This window comes from Zootermopsis nevadensis, unplaced genomic scaffold (genome assembly GCF_977971745.1).
Source record: "Zootermopsis nevadensis isolate Lab colony 2312 unplaced genomic scaffold, Znev_1.0 Znev_ptg000022l, whole genome shotgun sequence".
Taxonomy (NCBI): Eukaryota; Metazoa; Arthropoda; class Insecta; order Blattodea; family Termopsidae; genus Zootermopsis; species Zootermopsis nevadensis.
The window spans coordinates 2,214,922-2,241,925 of NW_028259154.1; the positions used below are offsets into that span (position 1 = coordinate 2,214,922).

The following is a 27,004-nucleotide window of genomic DNA, read 5'->3' on the forward strand; positions in this document are numbered from 1 at the left end:
GCTGGCTGAGGACAGAGTTCTGACTGTTTGTAATATTACTTAATGATGCTGTTTCAACTGCATAGTTTATTACATAATGTCAAAGAAGATTGGAATGTTACTGCAAAAGATATGAGTGTCAGAATCTGGGAGCAGCGAGTCATAGTCTTTTTAAAATTATCATCTTGGCATCGTTGAGTAAAACTATGAAAAACTCGGGATAGCTGGTAGCCTGATCTAAGCTTGAGCTAAATACCTGTGAAAAACAAATCTATTCCATTACTACAATACCAAGGTGCTTGGTAAAGGGAGGCAGTCCTCAAATGATACTGTGGCTAGAAAATGCTGCAGTAGTTGTCTTGAAAGATCAAGACCAAAGAATCTTTGCATAATTTGCTTTTTTTGAAGCGAGTAGAATTAATTTCGCTGATGGGAAAATATCTATTTTTACAGTAGCCAACTGTCCAATAAAAGTCTGTCCATTTCTTCCAAACAGTGTACTCTAAAATAAAAGATAATTACAAAAAATTTCCCAAATGACACATTTTAAGAGAAATGTGGTAAATACAAGATTTTCATGGAGAGAAAACACAAGGGGAATTATGGAGTACTGTATTTTTAACATCAGGTACAGGGATGTGCAAAATGTATACAATAGCACATTTCTTCAAAATATTAAGTCACATAAAAATAATAAATACAAAAGTGTTCCTCTTGGAGAGACAAACCCAGGAATAATTATATTTTGTTTTGATACTTTAGCACAGGAGTGTCCAAAAGAGTCACACAGTGTCATATAGAGAAAACAATAAATACAAAAAATGTTCCTCTTGGAGAGAGAACTTTGGGGAAATGTATGATATTTACCATTCACAAAATGAGACACAGGGCTGCCAAACATATTTATGCAACAGCATGCTATAAAAAATGGTGAAAGAGTTCCTCTTGCAGAGACAAACCCAGAAAAATTGCTAATTGTTTCTGTTTCAAAAAATTAAACACAAGGGTGTCCAAAAAACTTCATGCATTATAGAAAAATATAATCTTTCATGTTATGAAGACTGTAATTTCAAACAACTAAATATTATTTAACAGTGGATCATATTTTTATGTATTTGATTTCCTGTTGCATGTAAATTGTCACTGCTCGTCTTTCATAATGCACAATTCTTTGAATGAAGCTGTTGATGTTTCCAAGGAACCAAGTGACTACATCTTCAGAATATACCCTCCTTGCAGATGAGCCAGCAGTTCCCTGTGCAAAATCAGAATCTTCCTTCAATTTAACATGGTATTACTAGTCAACATAGTATAAAGATCACTCTGAAAACTTCCCTAGTCTTAAAAATTTTTACATAATATTTTTATAAAACATTTCACTTCTCAGGGGATCCTGTGTATGTATGGATCTCGTGCCTACATATTCAGAATCGGAGACTTTGGTTTATTACTGTCTTATTATCATTCCACCAACAAAAACAAATATTGTTCAATCATATTTGCTTGAAAAATGACACACATAAGTGACCGGACGACCTAAAGCAGCCCACATTACTGAAATTAGTGAAAGATACAACAATGTTTATATATATTACAAATTACAAATGACACACTTTATTCAAATTTACGTAGTCACAAAATTTCAGTTATATTTACAATGGATTGAAGCCTTGCATTTTTTTAAATCATCACATAAATATAAATATTGAAATACTGAGGATTTTGAGTAATGCACATTTTGATGAAGAAACTTACACCAGAGGTTTAAAATTGTGATACTTAAGTGTCAGCTGGTGTGGTGCAGACGTGTATGAACAAAATCAAACAGTAGTTGTGTGTAACAAATTCCAAATTTTTGTTCTCTTTATCTTTTGGGCATTGATCTGAATTATTTTAGTGCAGCAGTCCATGATCAACTACGGCTAATAATTGTCGTCTTTGTTTTACCAACTTCAGCATTTAGTGTTGGTACTCACTCCATGTAGCAGTCATTCTAGAGAATCTGATAGTTGTTCATGTAATCAAGATATTCTTTGTCTTTTACGAAACCTTACGGCACATCAGTGTGTTCACAAGGGCCCTCCATGTGTAACATTTACTAACATGCTGGGTTCTTTTAAGAAGTTATCGGCCCCTGAAACTGCATATCCAACATACTTATAGCTACCCTCTATATGGGAAATGTCTGTTCTATCAGGAACCTGAGGATGTGCCATGCTGTCATAGTTACTTAAGTTATTTGGAACTTCATTGAAGCCTACGATTCAGTTAGGAGAGAAGTATTTTAACTGAACTCAGAATAGCGAGAAAAGTAAAAGGTTGATTAAAAATATGTTTAAATGAACATATGGCAAACTCCTTATACATTAACATTTGATATGTTTCATACTTAGAACATTTTGAAAAAAGGAAATATATTATCACTCTGTTTTTGTACACTTTGCCATCAGAAGAGAACAAGAGAAGAGACCGCTTGGAACACACTGCCAGACAGAGACAATGTCTTAAACAAGGACACAGAAGCTGTGCAACAAATTAGGAGGTTGGTCTAGAAATGAACGAGAAGAACTAAACCTTTGCCCATGCGTTGTCACCAGAATGCAAATTATAATAAATCCTTTGACAACGCAGCATACAAACTAAGTTAATGTTGGAATTAAGAGCAGATTAAATTAAGAAAGATCTTACTACCATTCAGTTCAGACCAAGTTATTGAAATACTCTACAGCCTTGTACTGAAAATGTATTTGTAAAAGTTACAGAGTAAGCTGAAAAGGAAGAGGTGATTCTTACTTACAAATTTTAGCTGTTAGTTGTTAAGGGAGGCCATACAAAAATATTTATGACAGAAGGAAAGGGAATCTTTCAAAAAGGAAATGTTTGAAGGTTTTATATATATGGTCGTCTTTCTAGAGTACACTGATATTGTTTTCATGGATCAGAACGCAATACGGCAACCGTAAAGTAATGTTACATGATGTGATGCACGCCACGTCTTAAAGTCTATGGTGGAGCAACTAGGGATACTAGTGATGTGTCTTAAAAACACGCTGGACCTTTAAAGGTTAAATGGATTTTAATAATACAGAATGATGACATTAACTGGATGCAGCTGTATCAGGCCATGGTTCATGTGAAAACAGCGGGAAGTCCCAGGTTCTACAAAAACAGGAAGTTTCTTGATCAGTTGAACAGCTGCCAGCTTGTGAATGGAGAACCTGCAGCCTGAAGTTGGTCAACAGGAAGTAGGATAAAGAAAAGTGGAGGCACTGGTAAATTAAAATGAAAAGTGTGCGTGCTCTTGACAAGTGCTGATAGCTCCATGGATCACTTGCTGAAAGCACTTTCCATGTGCAGAATGTTCCATTTAAAACGCAACATTAAACGCTACACATAAATCCTTTCATGCAGAGAATGACGAAACCAATGGCGATACTGAATTCCTGCAGCCGCGTCTCAATGTCGCAACCGATGCACTGCTTGAAATCAGTATGGCCATAATTTCAGCTGTTTGCTCGATCAATGGGCAATCGTCACAGACATTCACTTCCTGTGTCCTGAAATGTTGTTACTAATTGGTGTATTTCAGTATACCTTGTCAGGACACGCACTAACAAATATTTTACAGACATCAGCGAATGATTTCAATGGAAAGTAATATTTGGGAATGAACACAATATATTTGCATTTGAACAGCCTTTTAGAAACTGGCATGAGCAGCAGCCTAGTAACCAGGGTGACCTTGACATGAGTGCCATGGGGGGAAGTTGGGAAGGTTTATTATATAGCGGTGGATCGACTTCGGATTTAATTTTTCTTATAGTATGTGATTGTTTTTGGGTTGCATTTTAAATGTTACATTCCATGTATGAAGCATTTACATGCACTAAAATACTTTCTTTTCCATATTCACCTTTAAATCGCTGATGTATTTTATTGCTTTTCTGAACTGAACATATTCGACCACTGTATAGAACATCCTTTGCTGTAGCGTATGGTACCATATTTAAAGAAGTTTGACCTTCAGAGTCCTCACCCTTTGATATGGCTGTTTCCTCTGCACAGGACACTCGAGTTGAGGGGTCACATGCAGGCTTCCCGCTGATTGCGCAGACACTGCTCAACCACTTGTGAACTGTCTTCAGTTTCTGGTGTTGAGTTTTTGCAAGACCTTAGAACGTTTGACCAAGTTTCAGGTGTGGCATATAAATTTGTTTTGCTGCTGGTTAAAGGTTTCATGGTGATGATCATGTCTGAAACTTCATCGCAGTCGTATCTTTGATTCAAAGAGCAGTCATAACTCTGGCACTCACGACATTTCTTGTAAGTGTCTGGTAGTGTGTCACAGTTTTGTGTTCTGTTATGTTCTTGTATTCCTCTCGCTGATGTTGAATTACACCATAAAACAGTGTGTGTCACTTTGTCTAACGCGTTGTTGGGAACGTCCCGATTCTTTGAGTACCTGTTAAATGAAGCGAGTTGTCTCATTTCTCTGTGGTTATTAACAGACCTGTTTAAACAGATAAGCAAATTGTAGTTGTGATGTTATCAAGCAAAGATGTGCTGTGAATGGGGTTGCTAATGTACAGATTTACGACTGTAGACATAATATTTATAGTTTCACCCCAGCTGTGAAGAAGATAGAGAAACTTATTTTTGGTTATGTGACCAACAGTTTCGTAGTTATTATCGTTAGAATGAGTGATGATTGAGTCCTGATAGGCAAGGAATTTACTCTCCACCGTCTTGTACAAATGAGGCTCACTAAAGATTCTACTCACCATGCATCCAAGGCTATTCACCCAGGGAGGGTGACGCCGACCACTTACCTCCGGTAATGCGTCTGCTCCCACCTAAACCTTTCCTAAACCTTCATGGCATGATCATCATTAATCAATGATGGTGTCAGTGCAGTTGGTCAGGATGAACAAGAATTGATTCTGATATCAGACGGTTCTTTACATTAAATTGTACCTGAACCCCTTCACATTTTCGTGAGTACATTTTTGAGAGAATTTAGCTGGAAAGAAATTTTAAAGATCTGACCTGGAAACACAGTTGTATTATTCAAGTACATTTTACGTTCATTCTTTGAATTTATTTTGTGTTGGTCTTGTATTAATACTTTATCCATTGTTTGACTTTCTCTTTAAAGTCTTTAAAATTTTAAAACCTTCAAAACTTCTGTGTTTTGAAGGAAGGATATTCCTTCATCTTGAGGTAGAAGGGGGTGGGGAGATGCCTATTCTGTTGCATCTCGTAGACCAAGCTATTCCTGATCTGCAGAGCACTTATTAGTTCACCAGTCTAACAGAGCCCTTTTTTACTTTGAAAACAAAGGAACATCAATCCTTTGAATGACAGTGATTTCTAAGGTCCTATGATTTCAGATTATAACCTACAGATGGGACAGTTTTTAAGCAGGATTTGAGGTTTTCAAGGCGATGAGTCAGAAGATGGCTGTCTTCTGGGTTTTTCGCATGTCTATCAGACTACATGGCACAGCAACCCAGAAGATAGCCATCTTCTTGGGACAGTTTTTGTTCTGTAGTCTTGACATTTGATTCACACTTATTACCAAATTAACCTTCAGACACAAAGAATTTGGTTTGAGACGGCAACAATCTAATGTCGAGGTGCGTATGTAAGTATTTCCATTTGCTACAGAACATGTTATTGCACACTTACGAGAGTCCTGATGTATAACCTCCACTGTGCCATGAGACTGCACATAACTTTATACTCAGACACTCACACAGAATGTAAGGAGCACTGATTGGTTTGGATTAGAGGATCAAACAACAGCTCAAGGAATAAGAAAAGGAAACGTCACTAGTTCCATCCTCACATGCAGCAATGAACAATGTCTACAAACTACACAATGCTAAATATGTGTCTAAGACAAACCTGCAGTTGTCCAGGTGAGAATTGACATAGACGACTGTCGTGTTCTTGAAAGACGATGCTTCTTTGTTCTTACCGCTATCGGACGGGCCGCAGCAAAGAGTCTTGTGGAAGGCCAGGCGGTACTTGGCAGACATGACATTGTAAAGCACAGGGTTCACTGTGCAGGAGAAGTAGTAGAAACATCCTATAACATATTGACAAATCTTTACGATAGTTGATGTTTGAAAGAAGTGATGAAATACGTCTTACCGTTGTATACAACCAGTAATATGAAACGCACTGTTCTGTACTTTCAATTTGCACGTATTTCCCCATGTTGGCATTTGGGTGTCAGAAAGCACTCTCATTGCCAAACTAATTATTTACCTAACAAAAGGTTTCGGTGATCAAACAAACGTAAGTTGTGTTACAAAACATTTCTGAGCATAATATTTTTCAAAGTTAGATTTCAGATTTATAAGGCAGTACTGGTATCAAATATTTTGGTATCCACTTCCAGGTCCACGTGGAAGCTTTGAAAAATTTACAGATAATTTTAATGAGTAGGCATATTTGTGCAAATACAACATTTGCATTAAAATGTATTCAGACATTGGGATTTGAACTTACAGATGCTATCTTCGCGTAAATGCCAGTCCCTAGCAGTGCCAACTCTATGAGGGAGCATGGCTACCAACCGAAGAAAAGCTTTAACCTCTGTTTTGCTTTCAGAGGTATCAGCAATGTCATTAACATTAATTCAATTTTTTCTTCAAATTAGGCATACGTAGTGGTGTCTGTTTAACAGAAAGAATGGAATTATGATGCCAGCTGAGCACTTACATCTGGTTCAAGTGCTTATTTTTTTTTGTGCAGAGCCTACAGTAGTCACATTCACACCACTCCTAAGAGGATCTGTACAATTGGATAACAAAATTAAAGAATAGATAAAATTGAGGAATTTATGATTCATACAGTTTGGAATCTTTCATCTTTCGATATCATTTGTAGAAACAGTGCATTCGATTCACGAGTATACTTGGTGTTGGCAATGAAAAGGTTCACAGATGTGTTCAACTAACCTGTGATGTAGTAGGCCCACTCATTGACCTTGTCGAAGTTGGATGACTGTTGGCCATAGATATAGAAGAGTCGCTGCATGTGAAAGGGGGCCCAGCACAGAAAGAATGTGACTACCACTGCCGCTGCAACACATTAAATGCAGTTTACTGGACATGCTCAGAGAAGTTAGCTTCTTGTAGCGCATTTTTGAGGCACAAACAAAGACATGCTTGTTTTTATAGTAAGCGTTTGAAACACCTGGATGTTATAATTTCACGAGAGCTCATGCCTTGACCTGCACAGCTGTCAACATACTGACGTTGCTTTGTAAACACAGTAATTTACCAAGCATCCTAATGATGGGCTTGGTCCGGGAGTCCAGGTGCTTGGCTTCACCTGGGAACTTGATCATGCGACGACGGATTGTAATGCCCATACGAATGTACAGCATTGCAATGATCACCATTGGTCCAAGGAAGAAGAGGAATGCACTCAGCTCATACATGGGCCAATAGGAAGGGCGAGCATTGTCCAACATGGCACAGAAGGCAGATTCTGGTATTTGGTGTGCGGAGCCTGAGATAAAAAATCATATTCAACCCTTTTAGTACAAAGATTAATTAGAGTGACTCCGGAAATAAGCGCTAAAAGATGTTGCAGAAGATGTGGTCCTGTGTAGAGTATCGAATGATCAGAATGTTTAAAACTGGAATAAATTAAAATGTATCTGCGATAAACTCCCTAAATTTAGAAATTTTAATTTTTGGTCTTGTGTTAAAATTTCAGGAGATGGGGTCTGGTGGTATCTGAAATCCAGACACTTTTCTGGGTTTATAGTATTACACGACCCTCTGAGCACAGCGAAACATAAAACAAAAAATCCACTCAAAATTTTTAAATGTATTTGTAACATGTTACTATACACAAGCATTACATCTCAATTAATTTGATTGGTTAACTAATTCCAAGTAACAGTGCCGTAAGTCATTCAACAAATGAATATTTTTTTTAATTTTTAATGTGCCTGAAGCTCCTACTTCCCGTCTCTGAGGTCCAGACAATCTGTCCATGAAAATATTTTGCAGACGTCAAGACTTATTTTCCTGAATTATTCATCCAATGAATGTTGTGTAGCTTTTTCATACAGAAGTTCAGGGTCCACATGAAGAACTCTGCTGTTGTTCAGACCTCGCAAATTCCTCCAACGTTGGTAATTCAATAATGAACTACTGAACCAGATTTAAGATCTGTTGACACAAAGAATAATGCGAACACTCGAAAAGTAGACTCATAATAAGTAAATTTAAATTTGGTATTGACTTTTTATCAGAAAAAGATATAGGGCTCAGTCACCAAGGCCTTTTTTTTGCAAAAATGGGGTGCGCCATGGTGAAGGTTATGTTACAATTAAGGCGGGAGAGATTCTATTCTGCAAATCACATTCCTCATGTCACAAAATTAATCTGAGATATGAAGGGCGTCGATACATGACACGGACTGAACTCTCTCACAAAAGGATTTATGGCGTTGATGATGAAATGTCAGCGATTTACCTGTACCTGGTGGATACTGCATGTAGTTGATTTTGGTGTAGACAGCAAACGGAGTGGCACTGACAAGGGACACGCACCACAGGATAACGATGACTCGTAGGGCGATCCTGGGGCTCGATGTGGTGTAGGAGTGGATGGGCTGGCAGATGGCAATGTAGCGCTCTGTGGAGAATGCCACGATGGTGAGAACTGATGTGTAGGAGGACCTAGAAAGGCACAGGCAAGTTTTAGAAAGAAGCAGGAAGCTTAAGTGGAATGAAGGAAAGACAAAGGAAAGGATAGCAGAAGGAAATAAAGAAGTTTTTTAAAAGAAAACACAAAGGAAGTGAAAATAAAGAATGGGGCAGAATGATAAAGGACAATGAAGGAAGGAAAGGGTCTCATATTAATTACTATTGTTCTCATCTTTGTCAGGTCCTTTCCTTCAGGAAAAAGTGTAAGAAAAAGGAAGAAGGTGAGTTCAGGCATTTTGATACAGAAGTTTAAAATGTGGAATCACAGGCTGAAATGCTAGAGAACCAAAAAGTTGACTTTATTTTACAGCGGATAAACTGAATGGATGGAAGTGGCCCTCACCGATTCCCAAGGATGATAGTCCACAGGTGATACGTTCTTATCCCGGAACGTGGGACGGACAACTGTACATTACTTCATAGTTAAAATATGAGGCGTTAAAACTAAAGAACGAGGTGTGGGCACGTAAAGAGACAGCCATATTACCTTAATTTGGGGAGTTTTCTGTATGGAGTAAACGTGTATTTTATTCAGCTTACATACACAAAATTAAGAATAAACCACATTTATTGCATGAAACCAAAACAAAATAAATATGAACGTGGATAATGTCAATGGTCATTCTGCAAGCTCAGGTCAAATTTCTCAGCATTTGAAAACTTCAAATGTTTGTCTTACATTAATATATATTTAATTTAATGACTCTAAATTCCAATGACACATAAAATGAAATTCTGCAACCTAAATATTTGTAACCAGCCACGATCCAATACAGTACAGTACATCTCCGATCTCTCATAAACCTGATACGACATTACTTCTTGGTCCATATACAAAACATTGACATCAATACGAAATACGAAATACAAACATATTAGTGACCTGTGATACTACAACGAATGAAGAAACAATATAAAGGACAAGAACATCAGAAAAATGAAGACTAAAAGTCATTAAAAATCATTAAAAAATCAGTAATTCAGTGAAAAGTTTTAATACATAACACCTGATGATGGCTATATATAGCCGAAACATGTCGTGTATGTTCCACATGTAAATCGAGTACTCGATAGGGAACGTAAAATGTTATTTTAATCTTTTAATAATATTATATTGTGATTGACGGCTAATTTTAATATATTTTTAATACTAAATATTTGTGTTTATTTCCTAAACCTAATTATAATACCACCCACCAGGACCAGAGTCTGAGGCCCTAAGCTATATTAAAAATAAGATGCCAAAAAAATTTTGGAGGCAAAATATGCATTTATTACTCTGATTAATGTGAACATTGAAGTAGAGTGAATGAAAATATTTTTTCATTGGTACACGGAGGTGACGACGTTGAGCTACACATTAAAAATTGTATTGTAATTTTTGAGCTGGAATGCAGTGGCCCAGGACATGCAAATCCTGCCCACCAAATCTAGAAACATGGATCGGATGATCAGGGAGGCCATCCCAGTGTAATGAGCCCGTAGTGACTTACATCTCGGATCCTAGGGCCCGCAGTTTGCACAGGGTCTCTCCCAGCACCCAGGGATATTGCTGCCAGTATATTCCCAACTCGTACGGCAGCCCTGCAGACACAGAGTACAGGTGATCAGGGTGGCAGAATTGCTTGGTGTTCGACGGCCTCGTACTTGAAAGTTTTATAAAGCACTGATACAAGAAGATAAAACATCACGCAAACCATTCTTGACTCATGTTCTCTCTGTCAAAAAATAAATAAAATTAAACAAGAAAAGGTGTTGTCTTAGGTGTTGGAAATGCCCGCCATGTTCAGCGACGCCTGAAGGAACCCAGTGACGTTTGAAATGCGCAGATCAATATTTTTATACACGTTCTGCTCAAACAACCCAAAGACAGAAATCCGATGGCGACAGATCAGGTGATCGGGGTGGCCACAAGTATCGAGAAATAAGGCGACCACCAAAAATACTCGCTCAAAATCGGCGTTGTGGAATTCGCTCTATGTGCTTTAGTCCGTTCTTAATGGAAAAAAACATTAAAATATCTATAGCACTGTGTAGGAATACATTTCCGTAGGACAGTCCACTCTGAAGACAAACTTTTATCATTGATTTTCGTGGAGAACGTCACAAAGTTTGACGGATATCGTCCAAAGAATTGTCACTGCCCGCATATTTCCTTTGTCACGGGAACGGTTGACCGTCGATTTGTTTGCCACAGGAGAATCGGCAAAGATGTCCACACATTCATTTTTGCACTCGTGAAAAAGACATCATCGCTCCTCCATTATCTGAAGACAAATGACTGACTGCGGCTAACATGACGTCACCTGCTAGGCCTCGTGTATAGCCACAACGATATTGCGTGTTTATTAATCCAATCAAACTGTACTCAACCGCAGACATCACTAAATATTTTAATATGGATAGCGCGGCATTTCGAACACCCTGTATTAACTTTTTTTTTGTATATGCAGTAAACGCGTGACGGGTTTCACATGCCTGCCTGCATGTCGGCTTCCCCGGATCATTAATTTATTTTACGTAAAGTTAATGCAGTATATTTTACTCTCATATAAACCATAATAGTAGGTAATTTGAAACTTCAAGTACACTACTTCATGAAATTAAAATTCAATCACGTGTACGCTGGGTCGAGTGCTCTTTCTACATACAACGGATATATCGATTTTCACCAAACTTGGCACGCTTATTTATTGAGACCAGAAAGATATCACATGAGGGCCACACTACCGAAAACTGTCCTGGGTTCCATTCCTGACGAGGAAATTTTACGTAGCTCCAAATTTTAGAGAAAAACGGAGCCAAGGCAAAATTTGTTAGTTTCGGAAAGGAGATTACAGAAACTAAGGTCAAAACCCGAAATCCCTCCTGGGTTCAAGTCTCGATGAAGATTTTTGGTTTAAGGATAATTGTTTCTATAATCTTCAACGATATTTGATGGTAGGGAAGACAAACATGACACACAAGAACTCATGACGACAGGCCCGAACATGTCTGAAGACGCGTGAGTCCTGTTTGTTTACCTTCCCTGAAAAGTGGAGTGTAGCCTCATCAGAGAACATGATTTTCCTCAGGAAATTGTCTCGAGCATGGTCAATGCAGTGTCCTTACGGGCGTAACTTCCTGCACCACTTGTAAGTGTAAGCTTGCAGAAGTAAACGTTTTCATAACATTCGATGCACTGTTGGATATGGTATTTGCAAATCACGTGATGCAACTCGCGTCGATTTACGAAAGTGGACAGCGGGCAGAAAACCTGCGCATCCATTCGACATTTTCATCAGACACGCGTGGACGCCCGGAACCTTTCTGATGCAGACACTTCCGGTCTCCTTAAACTGCATGTACCAGGTCTTGACAGTGGCGTCTTGTGATGCGTTGTTCTGAAAGGACTTTGGACCTGATCATCCGATTTCATTTCTATAAACTGCTCCACGTGCCGTGCCTTTTCCCGTGGGGGCGACTAACCTGACTCACCAAGATGGATGCTGTGCAGTGGAAAACAACGGGTGCTACCATCTACCTGGAACTCTGTAAAACTTTGAGAGGTTCTGTCGCAGATGACGCTCAAACACTGAGTCCATGTGTTTTAATGAAGGTTCTACTCACGAGTAAAGTTGTAAAGATGATTTATGAACACCCTGTATAATGACAATTTGTGACTGAAGACGAGGGTAGAGGAAACTACTTAAACGTCGCCTAGATGTATGTAAATTTTACTTCACACAATGCGTAACATCAAACTCAATACTGTTGTAAGTTACAGAGATTTTAAACATAAACCAGCTTTTGTAATGAAGTTTATGGAAACTTTCGGGTTGCACGAGGAATGAGACTTCGTTTGTCAAGTTCAATACATATTTTTTGCTCATAGAAACGAGTTATTTTTGTACGGCGCTCGAGTCTTATCTGTTACAGTCCGGGTGTCCCCAAATAGCTGCGTCATTTCAGGACGTACTCATTATCCATCGTCACACAGAATGTTCCGTTGATGAGAAACAATTGTTTTATTACAGGCTGATCGACGCGTTTGATAAGTTATCATCAAACACCTAACGAGCTTCGCATTTCCAAACTTTCAGGCTGATTGGTAACAGGCCCCAGCCAATTATAAAGTTACTGGCAGTTCATTGTTTATTAACGAGGTGGAACGAAATGAGTGTAACTTTGCTCGTTGAAATGTACATCAATCGGCGAGGACAAGTTGATCGAAGTGGCAGGGATTTGAGGTACTGAAGAAGTGGCTCGTTGTTACATGATCCATTTATCGAGGTTATTCGATAATAATTTTATCACGCATGTTACAATAAAACGAATTCAGAAGTGTCCGTTCTTTATAATATGTTTGAAATAAAAATAAACTTTATCGAGAAGCTAACAGTCGCCGAGCCACAAAAAAAGAAAATTCCTCGGAGTCCATAAAACCCAACGTTTCAAAACCGTCTCTACAAAAGCCTAGCACTAAACCCACCTTGTCCTAAGCGACAGAAGTGCAGTGAATATCCTAACCTCACTTTTCGTTTTTTTACATCCATTTTAATATTGTCATCCAACATCTCCAAAAGGAAATTCTCTTAAAAGTTTTAAGAATAAATTTCGTATGCTTTTATCGTGTCATCCATACATGCATCACCGACATCTTCCAACTTGATTTTATTGTATGCAAATGGTAAAAGGTCGTTTCTACGTGAAAAGATACGTACAAGAAACGAAGTTAAGAAAGTGACGCTGCTGATTCCCTTAATATCTTTGAAAATTACAACGTGCAATTAAACGAGACGGAAGGAAAATAATTTCTAGTGGTTCAGTACTGTGGTACCTGTAATGTAATTAGATTACCACAATTGACTACTGTCTGTAATAAAATAATACCGAAGTCAACGAGACACACAGAATTGCAAAGTGTGTATTTTCATGCTCTGCCTGAGATTTGAATCTCTAAGTTGGCCTACGCTAGTGCGAGGTTCTTAAAATTATTGGAAATTTACAATTCATGAGTTCAATGCAATATGCATGAACAAACAGCGCCCACACGTGTTAATGAAGGAAATGCTGTAGCAGCTGTTCGGTTAGACGTGAAGAATCAGAAATGTTAGGACCAGGGCCTGCGTAGGGAATGGGCTCTGTCGCATAGTTTCACCTCGGGAATCTTACGCGGTGAAAATATGATTCTGGAAACACGTCGAAGGGAAAAGCGAAAATTTCACGCGTAATATTTTGTTTTAAGTTCTTCCGAAGAGGGCTGACTGTTCTCATACACAAATAAAAGCCACGAGGGTTTAAACCTGAGGACCGCGGGGGCCACGAACCTCGGCTTATGACTCGTTCGCCGAGCGCATGGAATGTCTCTCAACACTTTACTGTAAATACGCTAAATGTGCGCTTTTTCGTTGGGTCGAAGGTGTCGAGTTTCAAACACACCCACACAAACAACAAAAAATCTTTTGGAAAAAAATGGAAACATGTTTTATTGATGAGAACCGCCGATGTCTAACCGCTGTTTAAGTGATTTGTCGTAACGAGAGGCGAGGATTCTCCGCTGGAGATGGAACCGCCCAGAGTTCTGACTGATTTAATCATATAACAGAAATGATTTGTCGTTTGGCTGCCGAATTACTTACACTTGAAAGCTCCTCCCATTTGATAAACTAGCGACGCGTTCGTCTTTCGATCACATGACTGAATTGTAATCTACATCCATTGTGTTGCTTCGTCATTCGACTGTGTCCTAATCCACTGGTTCTGAGTCTTTTGTAGCTTGGGACATTCATTTCGCTTTGGCACACAAGGATTAGAATACAAAACTAACAGACATACACGATGAGCCCTTCATTCACTTTGCGTAAAGAACGCGTTAGAATAATTGCAAATTGTGGTCGCTTATTTTGAGAATCATAAGAACTCTATGAATACACTGGGAGTAATATACAGAGTTACTTATTGCTAAAGCATTGGGTTTAAAAAGTTAATCTCGTGCTTGAAATTATAGGTAACGAAGAGACGATTTCGACGCAAGAAGTGGCCAGAGAAATTTACATTTCTGTAAGGAAACCACACGCGGGCCTGAATTTGAGAAACGTGACCTCGTTGGTTGATGATAATTAGAAATTGTGCTGTAGTGACCGACTGGGTCGTCACATTCTTAAGACCAGGTTAAAAGAACACCGAGATTCTTTGTAACCGGAAGGTTGTTCCCGTACTCACCAGAGTCCGCCACCGGCAACCGAATTTTTCGAAATATTGAATCCTAACCTCTCGTTTCCCCATTGCGTTCTACATTTCATGTATTTTAATCACCTTAAAATAAGGCACACGAAAGTTCCTGGTGAGATATGGAGAGGCGCACTGAGCCAGGGCAATTAGACGGGGAACAAACTCCATCTATAATTTTAGAAGAAGCGTTCGAAGGCCCACGCGTTAATTTATATGGATTATGGGATGACTCATGAATATTTTACGAGGCGATGTGCATTGCAATGATAATGATAAGGGCTTCACATACAGAATCCGCACCCTCAGAGGGTGGATTCTGGGTGAAGATTTGCGTTCGTGGATGTAACATGTCTGCTACATTTTTCATAACCTTATATGACAGAAAAGAGAGAGAGAGAGAGAGAGAGAGAGACTCTGAATATGAATTAAGTAAATTTAATGTCAGGGCTCTCTAGACATAACACAAAAAGCAAAATTCTGGAAGTAACGTATCTTTAGGAAGGTTCAACACCGAAGTAACATGCAAAATCGATTTGCCATATATCACCGCACATTTACACTATAAGAAATAAATTGTTCTATCAATGGCCTACTTTTGTAGTTCCTCTCTTGAATGTTGATTATCATCATCTACTTTCAGACTGAGCTGTGAATTAAGACGTAGTCTTTCAACTAGGTGTGTCGTTGCTACAAATGACGTATGCAGACTTTCGCACACTTTTAGAAAATATTTACGTCTCCTTTGAAGATAATTTCTACAGACGAAGTGTTTAGAGCGATCACACGTATGAGTCTATTTAATATGCATATTTATTAGTACAATATATTTTTTTTTTGTGTTTGTGTTATGTTAAAACACAAACATGACGCAATTAAGATATAAATTATATTTATTAGTGTTTGCTTGTCGTAGGTTTTTGATGTTGGCAAACACCCTAATAAAGGAATTGAATTATTATAATGAAAGAGTTTAGGAAACTAAAACTCATCCGTTGGTGGTTTTAAATTTATTTTCGTTTGATGTTTTTTTCCACTCACGTTATTGAACAGAACAGAAGGTCGTTTGACGCTGATCCATTTGTCGGCGCACTTACGGATATTAAGTGTCGGTCAGAGATAAATATTTGCCCTTACTTTGTCTAATTGCCCGCTTCATCAGGGAAAACGCATTTCTCTTTCGTTTGGAACGAACAATGGTCAGCAAATTTTTGTACGTTTTGAGGCTTAAGTAACGTACCAGAGATCTGAATCACCCTGTACATGCAGATTTGAGAGACGCCACATGATGACAAAAACCATAACAATCACGTCTAATTCTTCAATACGCTCATGACTCCAGAAAGGGCTAGACACGAAGACGGACAGACTGTCAGTCGCCATTCCTAACTTCAGCTTTGATTATGGAGGCAGCGTGTTCCTCTGAACCGCTGGTAGGCAGCCAAAATACTACACGGCACAGGAAACCAAAGGACATCCAAACAAACTGTCTATGACTTCCACGTTCTTATTGAGGAATCGTTTCCGCTCTGTCCCCTTCCTCATCACGCCGAAGACTTTACGTAGCTGTCGGTCCTACACAACGACGTTATGATTAACCTGCCTGCGTCTTCAGCCAGCTGGCTCGCTAAATTTAGACGCATGGGACACCCGAGGTTAAGTTTAATTTTCCTTTCTTTAAACTCGTCTTTAGACGCAAGTACCTACTCTAATCGGAACGCTGCTATGTCGATTTTACTACACATTTATATGAAATGGTTGTAAAAAACAGGAAATGAAGGAATGACACAGAAATAAACGATAAAATAATTCGGCTCTACGCGTCATAACTTATCAAATCAGAGACAGTCCTCTCTCTGTTCGCATGGGTCACGAGATGACGAGCCTTAAACAAGGCACAGATATTCTTGGCTTGTAGGTGTGTTCATGATACATGACTCATTTTCTCTGACATTGCTCAGTACTCGGAAATACAGCAACGCAAATTTCGTGCAATGGAATCGATTTCAGAGAACGACGTAACTCTGGAATAATTTTTTTTTATTTCTCGTACATTTGTCTACGGGTTTTGCTACACTCCTCGTAATTCTGGAAATGCATAACGAAATTGTTCTTTTTTTTTCTTCCAAAAATAGTTTCAGTTCAAGTACAAACGCGAAATTAAAGTTAATGCTATTTGTTCAAAATGTAAAGGGATTTCCGACCTTCTGTGACTTTTTTCCGTAGACGCAACTCAAAACAAAGCGGATAGAATAAATTTAAAAGTCCGTCAATTCTTTGTAGATTATAACTAGACAAATATTTCTTCCATATCTGCTGTTACAGACAAGTTACCAACAAGAACTCTTTGAAATATAAACGATTTTAAACTTCACTTAATAACCTTTTTACCTTTGAATACACGAAGTAAATAAATCAACACCTCCGCGGTGTCGTTTCAAGTGTCCAGGGTCTGATCCCAGACCCTTGGAAAGGCGAAGATCCTTTCAGAAATCTGGAAGGGTTACAACCGCCACACCCCTGCTTCGTATCTGTAAGGTACCGGGTTCTAACTCGGTCCGAAGACCGACTGCTATGATTGAGGATTTTTGTGGGTTGTCCCAGTCCCTCCTGACAGGAACACTTCGCTTCCTTCCATATCCTTCCCAATTCATTATTCACCAATCACCCTATTATTCGACGATGTATATTCAGAGCGGCTGGCAACGTCGTTACGTAACAGCGTCTGGATCTTAAGTCATCTGTTTTCGGAAATGAATGAAGTGATCTTTGTCCTGGTGAACGGCGGTAACAGAACATTGACGAACGCTCACAAGAGAGAAATGTGGAAGACCTGGCGAGCAGCGGATGCTCTCGGCACTACGTAGGCGCAGGCTATAAATATACCTTCGGGATCTACAACTCGCACATGAAAATAATAAGCGCGTTGTTCAATGCGAGAAAACATTTTCGCGAACATTCACAATTCACGCAATGCGATTAGCTCTGTTACAGCAAATTCCGCCAACATCAACTTTTACGGATTAGGCCTCGTTGCCCGTTTCAATTCAGAACTACTTCTGAAATAATGAATGAGTTAGGCATTTGGCAGGGTTCCTCGAGCTAGCGATCAGCCGGTCGCAAGGCCACGCACAGAGACGAGAACGAACATCCATGCCTTGAGCGGGGTTCAAACCCACGATCTTATTGTCCAAGCGACGCTACACACTACAAAGAGCTGTAAAGTTTTGTGTTGTACAAACAAAGTTCATAGGCTGGGTTGTGTGATCCGAAGGAAACAAAATTTACTTGTGTACCGACGAAGAGGGAAATTAAGGTACATTCTGAAATAATGGATCTGCGATTCTATCCGCCAATCTCTCGTGCTGCACGCGTGTGACGTCTCTAATGAGGAATAAGAATTCAAAACTGTGCTAACCGCGTTTTAGGTTAGAACGCAAAATGTAATTTACAAGACATATTTTAGACACAGACGATATTTAATATGAAAGTCGTTGATACATCAACAGAAGTGAGCCATGGAAAATAATGGATAACTGAGGAAGAAATTCTGGAAAATTTGTGATAATATATGATTCACTATACCAATATTATTTTGGATTGTATATAGAGAACGGATTTCTACGTAAAAATAAATCATCTGCATCTGTTTCAACTCACGAAAATCTCTATCGGCTAAGATACCTCTAGTGTTGCTTACGAAAGAGTTTTATGTGAATAAAAGACTTTGTTTTTACTATAAGAACCAAAATACAAGTCGAAACATGCAGCTTGAAAACAGCATTGCGTACAACGGAGATTATACAGGTTACATAAAATGCATTTGTTTTCTGTTTGACGGACAGTAATCGACCTAACTTTATATTTCTTTACGTGTTTAAAATTTTGGAAGAGAGGGAAATTTTATAAAACCTACAGTGAGGGACACAACAGGGAGTAAGTTATGTGTCTTAAGTTTCATAGTTTATTCTAACACAGCTCAAAATGTGATTATCGTCATCCTATGTCACTGAGGAGCACAGGACCCACAATTTATAGATTCTATGTTAATTGTTTAACGAGGATGCAAGGGTTTCATCAATAATTAAAATCAGCGAGGTCCTTACCATTTTAATATTTTGAAAGACTGAAAATAATCTTTCCCTTCTTACGTAATTGGATAATTCATAGCATTGTTGTGCTTCATTTCAAATTTTGGCAAGTGTACCTCAAATTTATATATTATTTAAATTACAGCACTAAAATTGTGAACTGCTTTAAAACTCTAAAAATAAGAAGCCATATTGCTCCGCCCAAAGTTGAATTTATGTTTTTATATTTAATTATTAATTTACTGTTCAATCCTATAAAACAATTAATTTAAGCGTTAATGCTGGTCTGCTGATGTGTGTTTCGGGTGTTTACCGGTCCCTGTAACACCCAATTTTACATTAATTTTAACATTATTTAAGGACTCCGTATCAACTGAGAAGTTAGGCGTGCCCAGTGTCAAACGGGGCACGGAGTCCGGTCACGTGCGATGAATTGGAAATGATTTCTCCTCACTTTGGCACCGTTAGGGAACAATCTTCCAGACGAAGCTGAAAATTCTGGCACCAAATATCAACAGTCCCACTGGCACACAAAACCAAATGTTCCACTTCACGGCTTTTGCCCGGACATTTCTGCACTTTATGAACTGTGAAGCGGACGAAAGTGCTTAAAAGAACCTTGAAGTCTGTAAATATTGGAATTAGGTCTTTCGGAGGGGGAGGGGCTTGGCGGAGAGGGGAAGACGAATGATAAGAAACTGCAAGCTTAGAATCCTTACGTTTAGACCCTCCATCTGAAAGACACATTCCTCTGCCCACGCTTCCATTTAAAATACAGAACAGTGATGTTTAAACTGTGGTCCGCAAACCCTTGAGGTTCGAGAGCTCCCTTCTTTTATTTTTTTTTCCCTTTGTTCATTCAATGAATCTTTGGGACCTGCAGAATAAATCCAGTGGCGAGTTTTGCCTTTTTGGTTTATTTAGCGACTAGCAGGGGGCCCGCTCTGCGGGGAAATTCGACATATTTTTTACAATTCTTTTCAACCACTATTGCCCTAAAGCTTGTATTAGGTCTGGCCACAAAATTTATTCCGTCGAATACCACAGAAACCGTCCCTGAAAACGTCTTAATCGATTCGGAACAAGGACACTTATCGGTTTTCTTACCTTAGTTTCTGTAACATCCCCACCGGAAAAAAGTTCCTTTCAAGTTACTGGAACAGTACTCACCGGAGCTTAAACCGGATTTTTGACCTTTCTAAACTATCTTCCTAGTCTCAAGGTATAACGATGTTAAAATTGGCGCAAATCTGTATGTCCGATCTCGAGCTATATAGGAGCATAGAGACACATACACGCAATTCAAATCTTATTTGTGTTACAAGAAGAGGACACCTGTGAACGAAATAGGTCTATTCTATTGCCCGATAAAATGCAATAGGTGCAGCTGGTTAATATGGGACGCATATTCAGAAAAAGTGCGGTCTATTCAGGTGCAAATATATCGTTAATTCATCTCGTTCCCTGAAGACTTACATATTTCATGAAATTTCAATCTCAAGGTAATCCCGTTACAATTTTATTTAATCGGTAACTAGCGTTTCAGCATTTTCGGTGCACGAATTGACAGATATGACCCCAAGATGACGAAATTCGTATCAAAACATCGCCTAATGTTTTATGCTTTCCATATTGTAATAAAAGTTCGTGTTTACGGTGTCATCTGGATGGCAATTTACACATCGAGGACGTTGTGACATAAAACCTGGTTTGTGAATGTTGCGACGCTGTAATTTTGTGTCTTTAAAATCAAAAACATTCATGCTTAAACGATGTACGAGTGACAATTATCGATCTGCCGATCTTTTCGCGAGAACAAAATATGTTGCAGATCAACTGCTTTGCTTTATTTTTATATTTGGATTCAATAAATGAATTTGATTTATTTGTGGTTTATTAAACGCGTTGTCAGCTACTCAGACTGTGTGACACACAATGATAAAACGATCAGTGATCATGAACTGAAAAGGAGGCCGAAGGACTGAGGAAAATCACGAACACGTTTAGAGGGATAGTCGATTTTCTGGCCAAGATTTGAACTCGCAGCTCGAAGACAGGCAGATGGTTGCCGGCCAACGGAGCAGAAGACGGAAAGCCAGTGCTGATATCAGTCACGTGTCGCAGTAACAAACCATGGAGGTGTGTGGCGGGCGTGGAGGAAGCGGCCCACACATTCTCGGCCTTGGTAGTAGGTAGAGAATGGTGGAATTCGGTCGTTGTGAAGAATCATCTTCAGCCACTGGACAGACGGCTGGTTCTGTGCTGCTCGTTGTAGCGATAAAGGCGGTAGGAGTTGTTGTTGTGGCCTACGTCAAAGGGGCGCGGATGGCAGTGGCTGGCTGGATGCTGCATAAGGCGGATTCCCACATTCCCAAGAATTGCTTTGCTCTCTGGCATTCAAATTTATCTGCACCTCCTAGGGTGCGAACATCAATTCCGTACCAGCCGTTCGTCTGGACCTTAACAGAATTCCGCTCCGAGTTATAGCCAGTTCAGTGCGAAAGCGGCCTCAGTCTCTCAGTGTCACGCATTTTGCGTTTTATGTAAACCAACGGCATTTCATTTCTAGGATAATTAAGACGTTATTAAGACATCCCTCACGGGTTTGTGTTTCGTGTTATTAATCTTTTGGGAGATGTCTAAAAGCAATGGCGTCTCTCCAGTTTCTGTGGCGCTGTGGGGCGAGGCGAAGCCAAAGATGGGACCTAGTGACAGTTGGGCCCTGGTATTTTTGGTCACGAAGTCGATAAGGTTAATATATGTATTCCAAAGCGATGCACAATACATTTATACGGCTTATTGCAACTAAGTAATCAAGTCTATGGATCGGAGAGTTTCTTGAGAAGCTGATGGTAACCCTGCTAGCCAAGAAATTTGCAGAAACTTAAAGGAACCCGAAGGCTTGTTACCGTGTTTACAATCGCAAGTCCAGTGTCAGGGGATTCATAGAATCAGCTGACATTTTTCACAGCCAGTTTCTTGAAGACTCGTTACAGAATTATCCTCACATCTATGTCTGGGTCTGCCAAGTGGGCTTTTCCCACTGAAAATTTATAAGCATTCGATCCATCGTGATGCCTCGTCCATTTTCTTGATCTGACCAGCTTGGAAACATTTTGCGAAGTGTACAAATTATGAAGCTCTTTGTTAGGCCGAGAGAATTTGCCGGAGCTCTGTCGTGCTCCCTCTGTCTTGGGTCAAAACATTGTCCTCAACACTTTTTTTTAGAGTTCGCTGCTAATCTGTGTTTGTCCTTACGGAAAATACCAATTTCCATTTCCATATAGAACAAGTTAGGTTCTAGGTTTCAATGTTTTAATTTTGGTGTTTTCAGACTGGACGATAAGAGTCTGCAAGAATCTGCTCTCGTAAGACGTCTAACCACCAATAATTCCAGAACGTTGTTTGTTTCACACGAACTGCTGGAACCATAATAACGTGCTCGCGTAACTAATATTTGTTCCTTGCACAATAATTATATATGAAGCTGTGACGGGCGTAGACTACAAAATTCAATAAATATCCAAGTTTATTAGGTTAATTTCCGGAGTAAATATTTTCATGCCAGTTTTATATGGTACTGCATGCGTGGAAAACAACTGAAGTGTACGGTCCACAAACGCAAGGCCTAACTTAGCTTGTACCTTCTTTGGAATCCAGCAACAATTTAGAATTTGACACAGCGGGATGTCGAGTGTCATACCAATTACGTGAACGGCCGGTCATTAGACTACAAGCCTTCTGGCATCTGGGCTCTGGAGGGCAAGTCAGTTGAATATTAACAATAAGCAGCAGGAAGGAAATGTCTGTTCATGCAGTTGAAGTTTTAAAATAGTTTAGCTAACCAATCAGAGTCTGCCTCTGACGGACGAGGCTAAATATAATTATAAAAGAGTGATTGACTTCAACCAATCACGTACGCCGAATTCAAGGAACGGTTGAGGGGGGGGGGGATATTTGGAAGTCCGCGGAATTTTGAAACTCCCACGCTTTTGCATTGGATGGACGTTTTTCTGTTAATCAGGAAAACTCTGTAGAGAAATTTCAGTTTTAAGAACAAGGATAGGAAATATTCTGTAAGTCTGTATAATTAGAAACTGATTTACAAGTTCGTAATATTGTTTTAGTTAGAAGAAATTAGAAATCTCAGAATTTCAGAAAGGGCAATTCGTGCCTAATGGCATTACTGACAACATTTTAAAATACGTTTATTTTCTTCTTCTAATTCTTCTCCTCAAACGCCACAGTCCGTTGTGGACTTGGCTTCCAGTCCAATTTTCCTCCATTACTGACGGTCCATAGCAACTGCATGCCAGTTTCTTATTCCCACAATCTTCAAATCCTCTTCAACTTTATCTGTCCATCTCTTACGTGGTCTACCTCTTTTCCTTGTTCCTTCCATTCAAATTGTCATTTTGTATTATTGTTTCGCTGCCCTGAAAATTACCGGGACTTCCAATCCAACCAGAAGACCAACCAACTTTACCGTGAAGATGGCTGTCTTCTGGGTTATTGCGCTCTGATGATGGAGGCAGCAAGGACCTCTAAAACGTCGGTAAACTTCTACCAGACTACATGGCGCAACGACCCAGAAGCCAGCCATGTTCAGAAAACCTCAAATCCTAAAACTTTACCATGTTGACCTTGAGATCCTACGCTGAAATACTGACTCTAGTCAGACTATTGCTAGCCAATTACTGAGATTTACGTTATGTTATTTTCTCCAGTCACTTCATCCTTGTTAGATCCGAATATTCCTCTCGGCATCCTGTCCTCAGACACATTCAATCGGCGTTTTTAAGTTAAAATCAAAGATGAGGTTTCGCACCCAAAAAATGTCACTGAATTTGGTCTGTTCTTAATTTAGTCGTGAATGCATTCCTAATTACTACCACCGTTCCATTTGCTGCATTTTCAAAGTATCTATTCGCTTCCTTTACACATTCTTGATAACTAGATCTTTGGCTCGGGAGCGTTTGCTGATGTGACCTCATTATCGCTGTCCCTTGGTTTTCGTGTCACTAGTAACTCCCCTGCTTAATCCCTATTCGTTTGTTGATAGAACACTTGTAATGGCGACGTTGCCTCAGCAGTAACTGATACAGCATCGTGTCATAACTAACCCAATGTATCATAACCATCCTTTTGAAGACAACATTCGCTCACCTGGTCACGCACTGAACCTGCATAACGTTATACGCCACGTAGGTCGCTTGGGGGGAGAGCTGGTATAGCTCCTATTAATTCTTGACTTTGGCGCTAGATGGGGGTGGTGCGTGGTCTTCGTCACCGCCAGAACTGCTCAGAATTTAACAGGAAATACATTTTCTTTTGATGCCAAATCATTCTGGTGACAGACTACAAATGTGGCTGATGCCAACAAAACTCGGGAATTGAGCGAGACGGCTTGGATGCACACGAACCGAGAACAAGCGAGCGCTGTGTATGCGAGGTTTATCGTCAGGCTATTAATCATTATGCATTAAGTGTTTAAGACGGCTGCCCTTGTGGCAGAGATAACGGCTGTAGTCAGACACATCGCAGCCGAAAGAGACTCACGAAAAGATGTTGAGCAAAAGAACAGCTCCGTTCTGCGTAAACGTGTCCCTGTGCTTGCATGAAGACGTGTGGCGGAATGGAGGTACAGCTCCACTCGCCGGCTGGTAAACAGCATTGAATGGGACAGTTTTCTGTACGCTTTTAAGAAGCGTTCTTTTTTTCTGGATTTAGCTGGACTCCTTGTGCACGGATTCGTCCCGTCGCAAAGGCTTTTACCTACACAGAACACAACAGGACAGAAAACGCGGGTTCCTGAAGAAGGACAGGGACCCGGTGTTCTAGCGGTTAGCCCGCTGTGACCGGTTTCCATATTATTTAATGACGTCATTGTCCTCTGTTTAAAACTGCATCGTATTATTATTGTTGTTTGATGTCATGTCCTGCCAGTGCTGTGCACGTATGTTGAGAAATGCAACGGAGGATAATATCTTCCGTGTTTCCCACTTCTATAACTCCCTCCCGTACTTTTCGTACCTTTATCTCCTTCCTAGTTCCTTCCTCAAACCCAATGTTCTAGGACTGCTTCGCCCTTCTCTTGAATCTCATCCATGTTTTCAGTTCGCACGTGAGATCCTCAACCTTTTTTGTTCGCGTGCCCCCAGATATAATTTCTCTTCAACTTTGTACCCCCTAAGATGTTGGTGTATAATTCAAGTTATACATAGTATATAATATACATCTAAAATAAATTAAATAAATTACATTACTGATTATATATTTATTTTAAATTTCACGTACCCCTTAAGATGTATTCGCGTACCCCAGGTTGAATACCACTGCTCTAAAGCGAATTATTTTAGTATAACATTTCTTTCCCAACTAGTTCACAAGCTCACATTAAACAGAGTAATGCCCGCAGTTCATAACAACGTAGCGTACAATACCAATCAGACAGGATTTATTCCACTGAAACTACGTCATCGAGAGTAACGCAATTATACAGTTCTGTCTTTTGTAAATGGGTCATATATAATAGACGAAATTTTGTTAGGAACAGGCGAAGGTAGGCAAAATGGCTGCGGGAAACGAAAATGGAAAGGAAGTTGTGTGGACTGGCGAAATGGGAAAATAAAATGTTTGGACGCGAGCATGCAAGATTGGCCCAGGTCGCAGAACATTTTCAGATGTGGCCATCAATGGAGTTTTCCTTTTTCGGATTTGGGTCGCGTATCTTCCTCTGATTTGGACTAGTACTCGCATTCCTGAGTTTAAGTGAATTTCGGCTGTGAGTCTCCTGCCAGATTCGGCGTCAGGAGATTTGTAAGATCTTACAGTTGCACGGCAATCATTTTCACAGGACTCCATCAACAACAAAACAGCATAGCGCAGAGATCATCAGAGAGTAAACACTGCACATTTACGTCATGTGTTTGACTTTCATAAAATGTTGTTGTACTTGTAATTGTCATCCTAGTCGTAACTTTGTGTTCTACTCCGAAAGTGGAAATTTTTCAGAAAATTTCTGAAGGTTTTTCAGAGCGAGAGTTTACGTCCATTCAACCACGCGCGGAGAATGGTGTGTGTGTGTATGTGTGTCGGGGGTGGGGGGTTGGTTATACGATGCCTGATCATTCTACTTCCATGACTGGAGAAGTTTCCGATGAAGCACGAATTTATACGTGTGTATCTTAATCAAGCTTAATTGCACGTGAAAACGTGGCATTAGACAATTAATAGAGCACCAAATCAGGTGGGTTTGCCTCCTTATTGACGCCTACCACCAAAAGAAGACCGTATAAATGAGTAAGATGCTTACCAGGGGCTCACAGCTGCAATAATTCAGAAAATATTTATATTCTAACAGTTACCTAAATGTAGCTTCATATAAGTTGCGTTTCTCGATACGCTCCTACGTGCTTGATGAAGAGGATGTGTTTGTTGCTGGTGGCGTTGTAGCAACACTCGGTTGTCTTTAAATAAGACAGCCGCATGCAAAGAATTTTCCAATAAACAATTTGAGGTGTAGACAGAAGAGCCGTGGTTTCTGGTTTGCATCAACCGGTGCAACCACAGATCCGGCAGCGATGATGGATACACACAGAAGACTGGCTGCAGTGCGTTCCTGCAACCACAACGAACCTACTGCCCTCAGCTTCGTAGTAGGCAAGGCAACGAGAAAATATTTTAAGCAACAAATTTTAATTCCTGAAACGTCATCTTCTTTCCTTGCTTAAGGTCGTCAGTTAGCTGTAGCCTTAAGCTATTAAGAAGTAAAATGTCGGCAGGGAAGGTCCGGAAGTAACTCTCATCCTAAATGGAGCTCTATGAGAACACAAAGGCCTAAGAATTTGGAGCATGTCGACCGTCACGGGAACTGGAGATTAAACCTTAAACTGACATTTTTCTTGCTTCGAACGAAGCCGCGAGGAAGGGGTTTACGTCGACATTTTTTTTTTCATTGCAGAGACTTCATTGGCGGGAAAATCATACA

The 27,004-nt window shown here is 39.7% G+C and overlaps 1 protein-coding gene across 5 annotated transcripts in view; it reads right to left on the bottom strand.

The window, feature by feature from the left end:
• Nucleotides 1-577: 577 nt before the first annotated feature.
• The window catches only part of LOC110826533 (neuropeptides capa receptor), a 28,819-nt gene continuing 2,392 nt past the window's right edge, over nucleotides 578-27,004 (bottom strand). Inside the window, exons 3-9 of one of the 5 annotated variants that reach the window (XM_022057255.2) lie at nucleotides 10,207-10,297; nucleotides 8,481-8,686; nucleotides 7,273-7,503; nucleotides 6,948-7,070; nucleotides 5,887-6,070; nucleotides 4,016-4,489; nucleotides 578-1,234 (exon numbers count right to left, since the gene is read on the bottom strand). In XM_022057255.2, the coding sequence (XP_021912947.1) occupies nucleotides 4,063-4,489; nucleotides 5,887-6,070; nucleotides 6,948-7,070; nucleotides 7,273-7,503; nucleotides 8,481-8,686; nucleotides 10,207-10,297 (1,262 nt within the window). In that variant the 3' untranslated portion in view covers nucleotides 578-1,234; nucleotides 4,016-4,062. Of the gene's footprint in view, nucleotides 1,235-1,560; nucleotides 3,139-3,887; nucleotides 4,490-5,886; nucleotides 6,071-6,947; nucleotides 7,071-7,272; nucleotides 7,504-8,480; nucleotides 8,687-10,206; nucleotides 10,298-27,004 lie in introns of those variants that run through there. The other 4 variants (XM_022057257.2, XM_022057258.2, XM_022057259.2 and 1 more) reach the window with 4 other exon arrangements.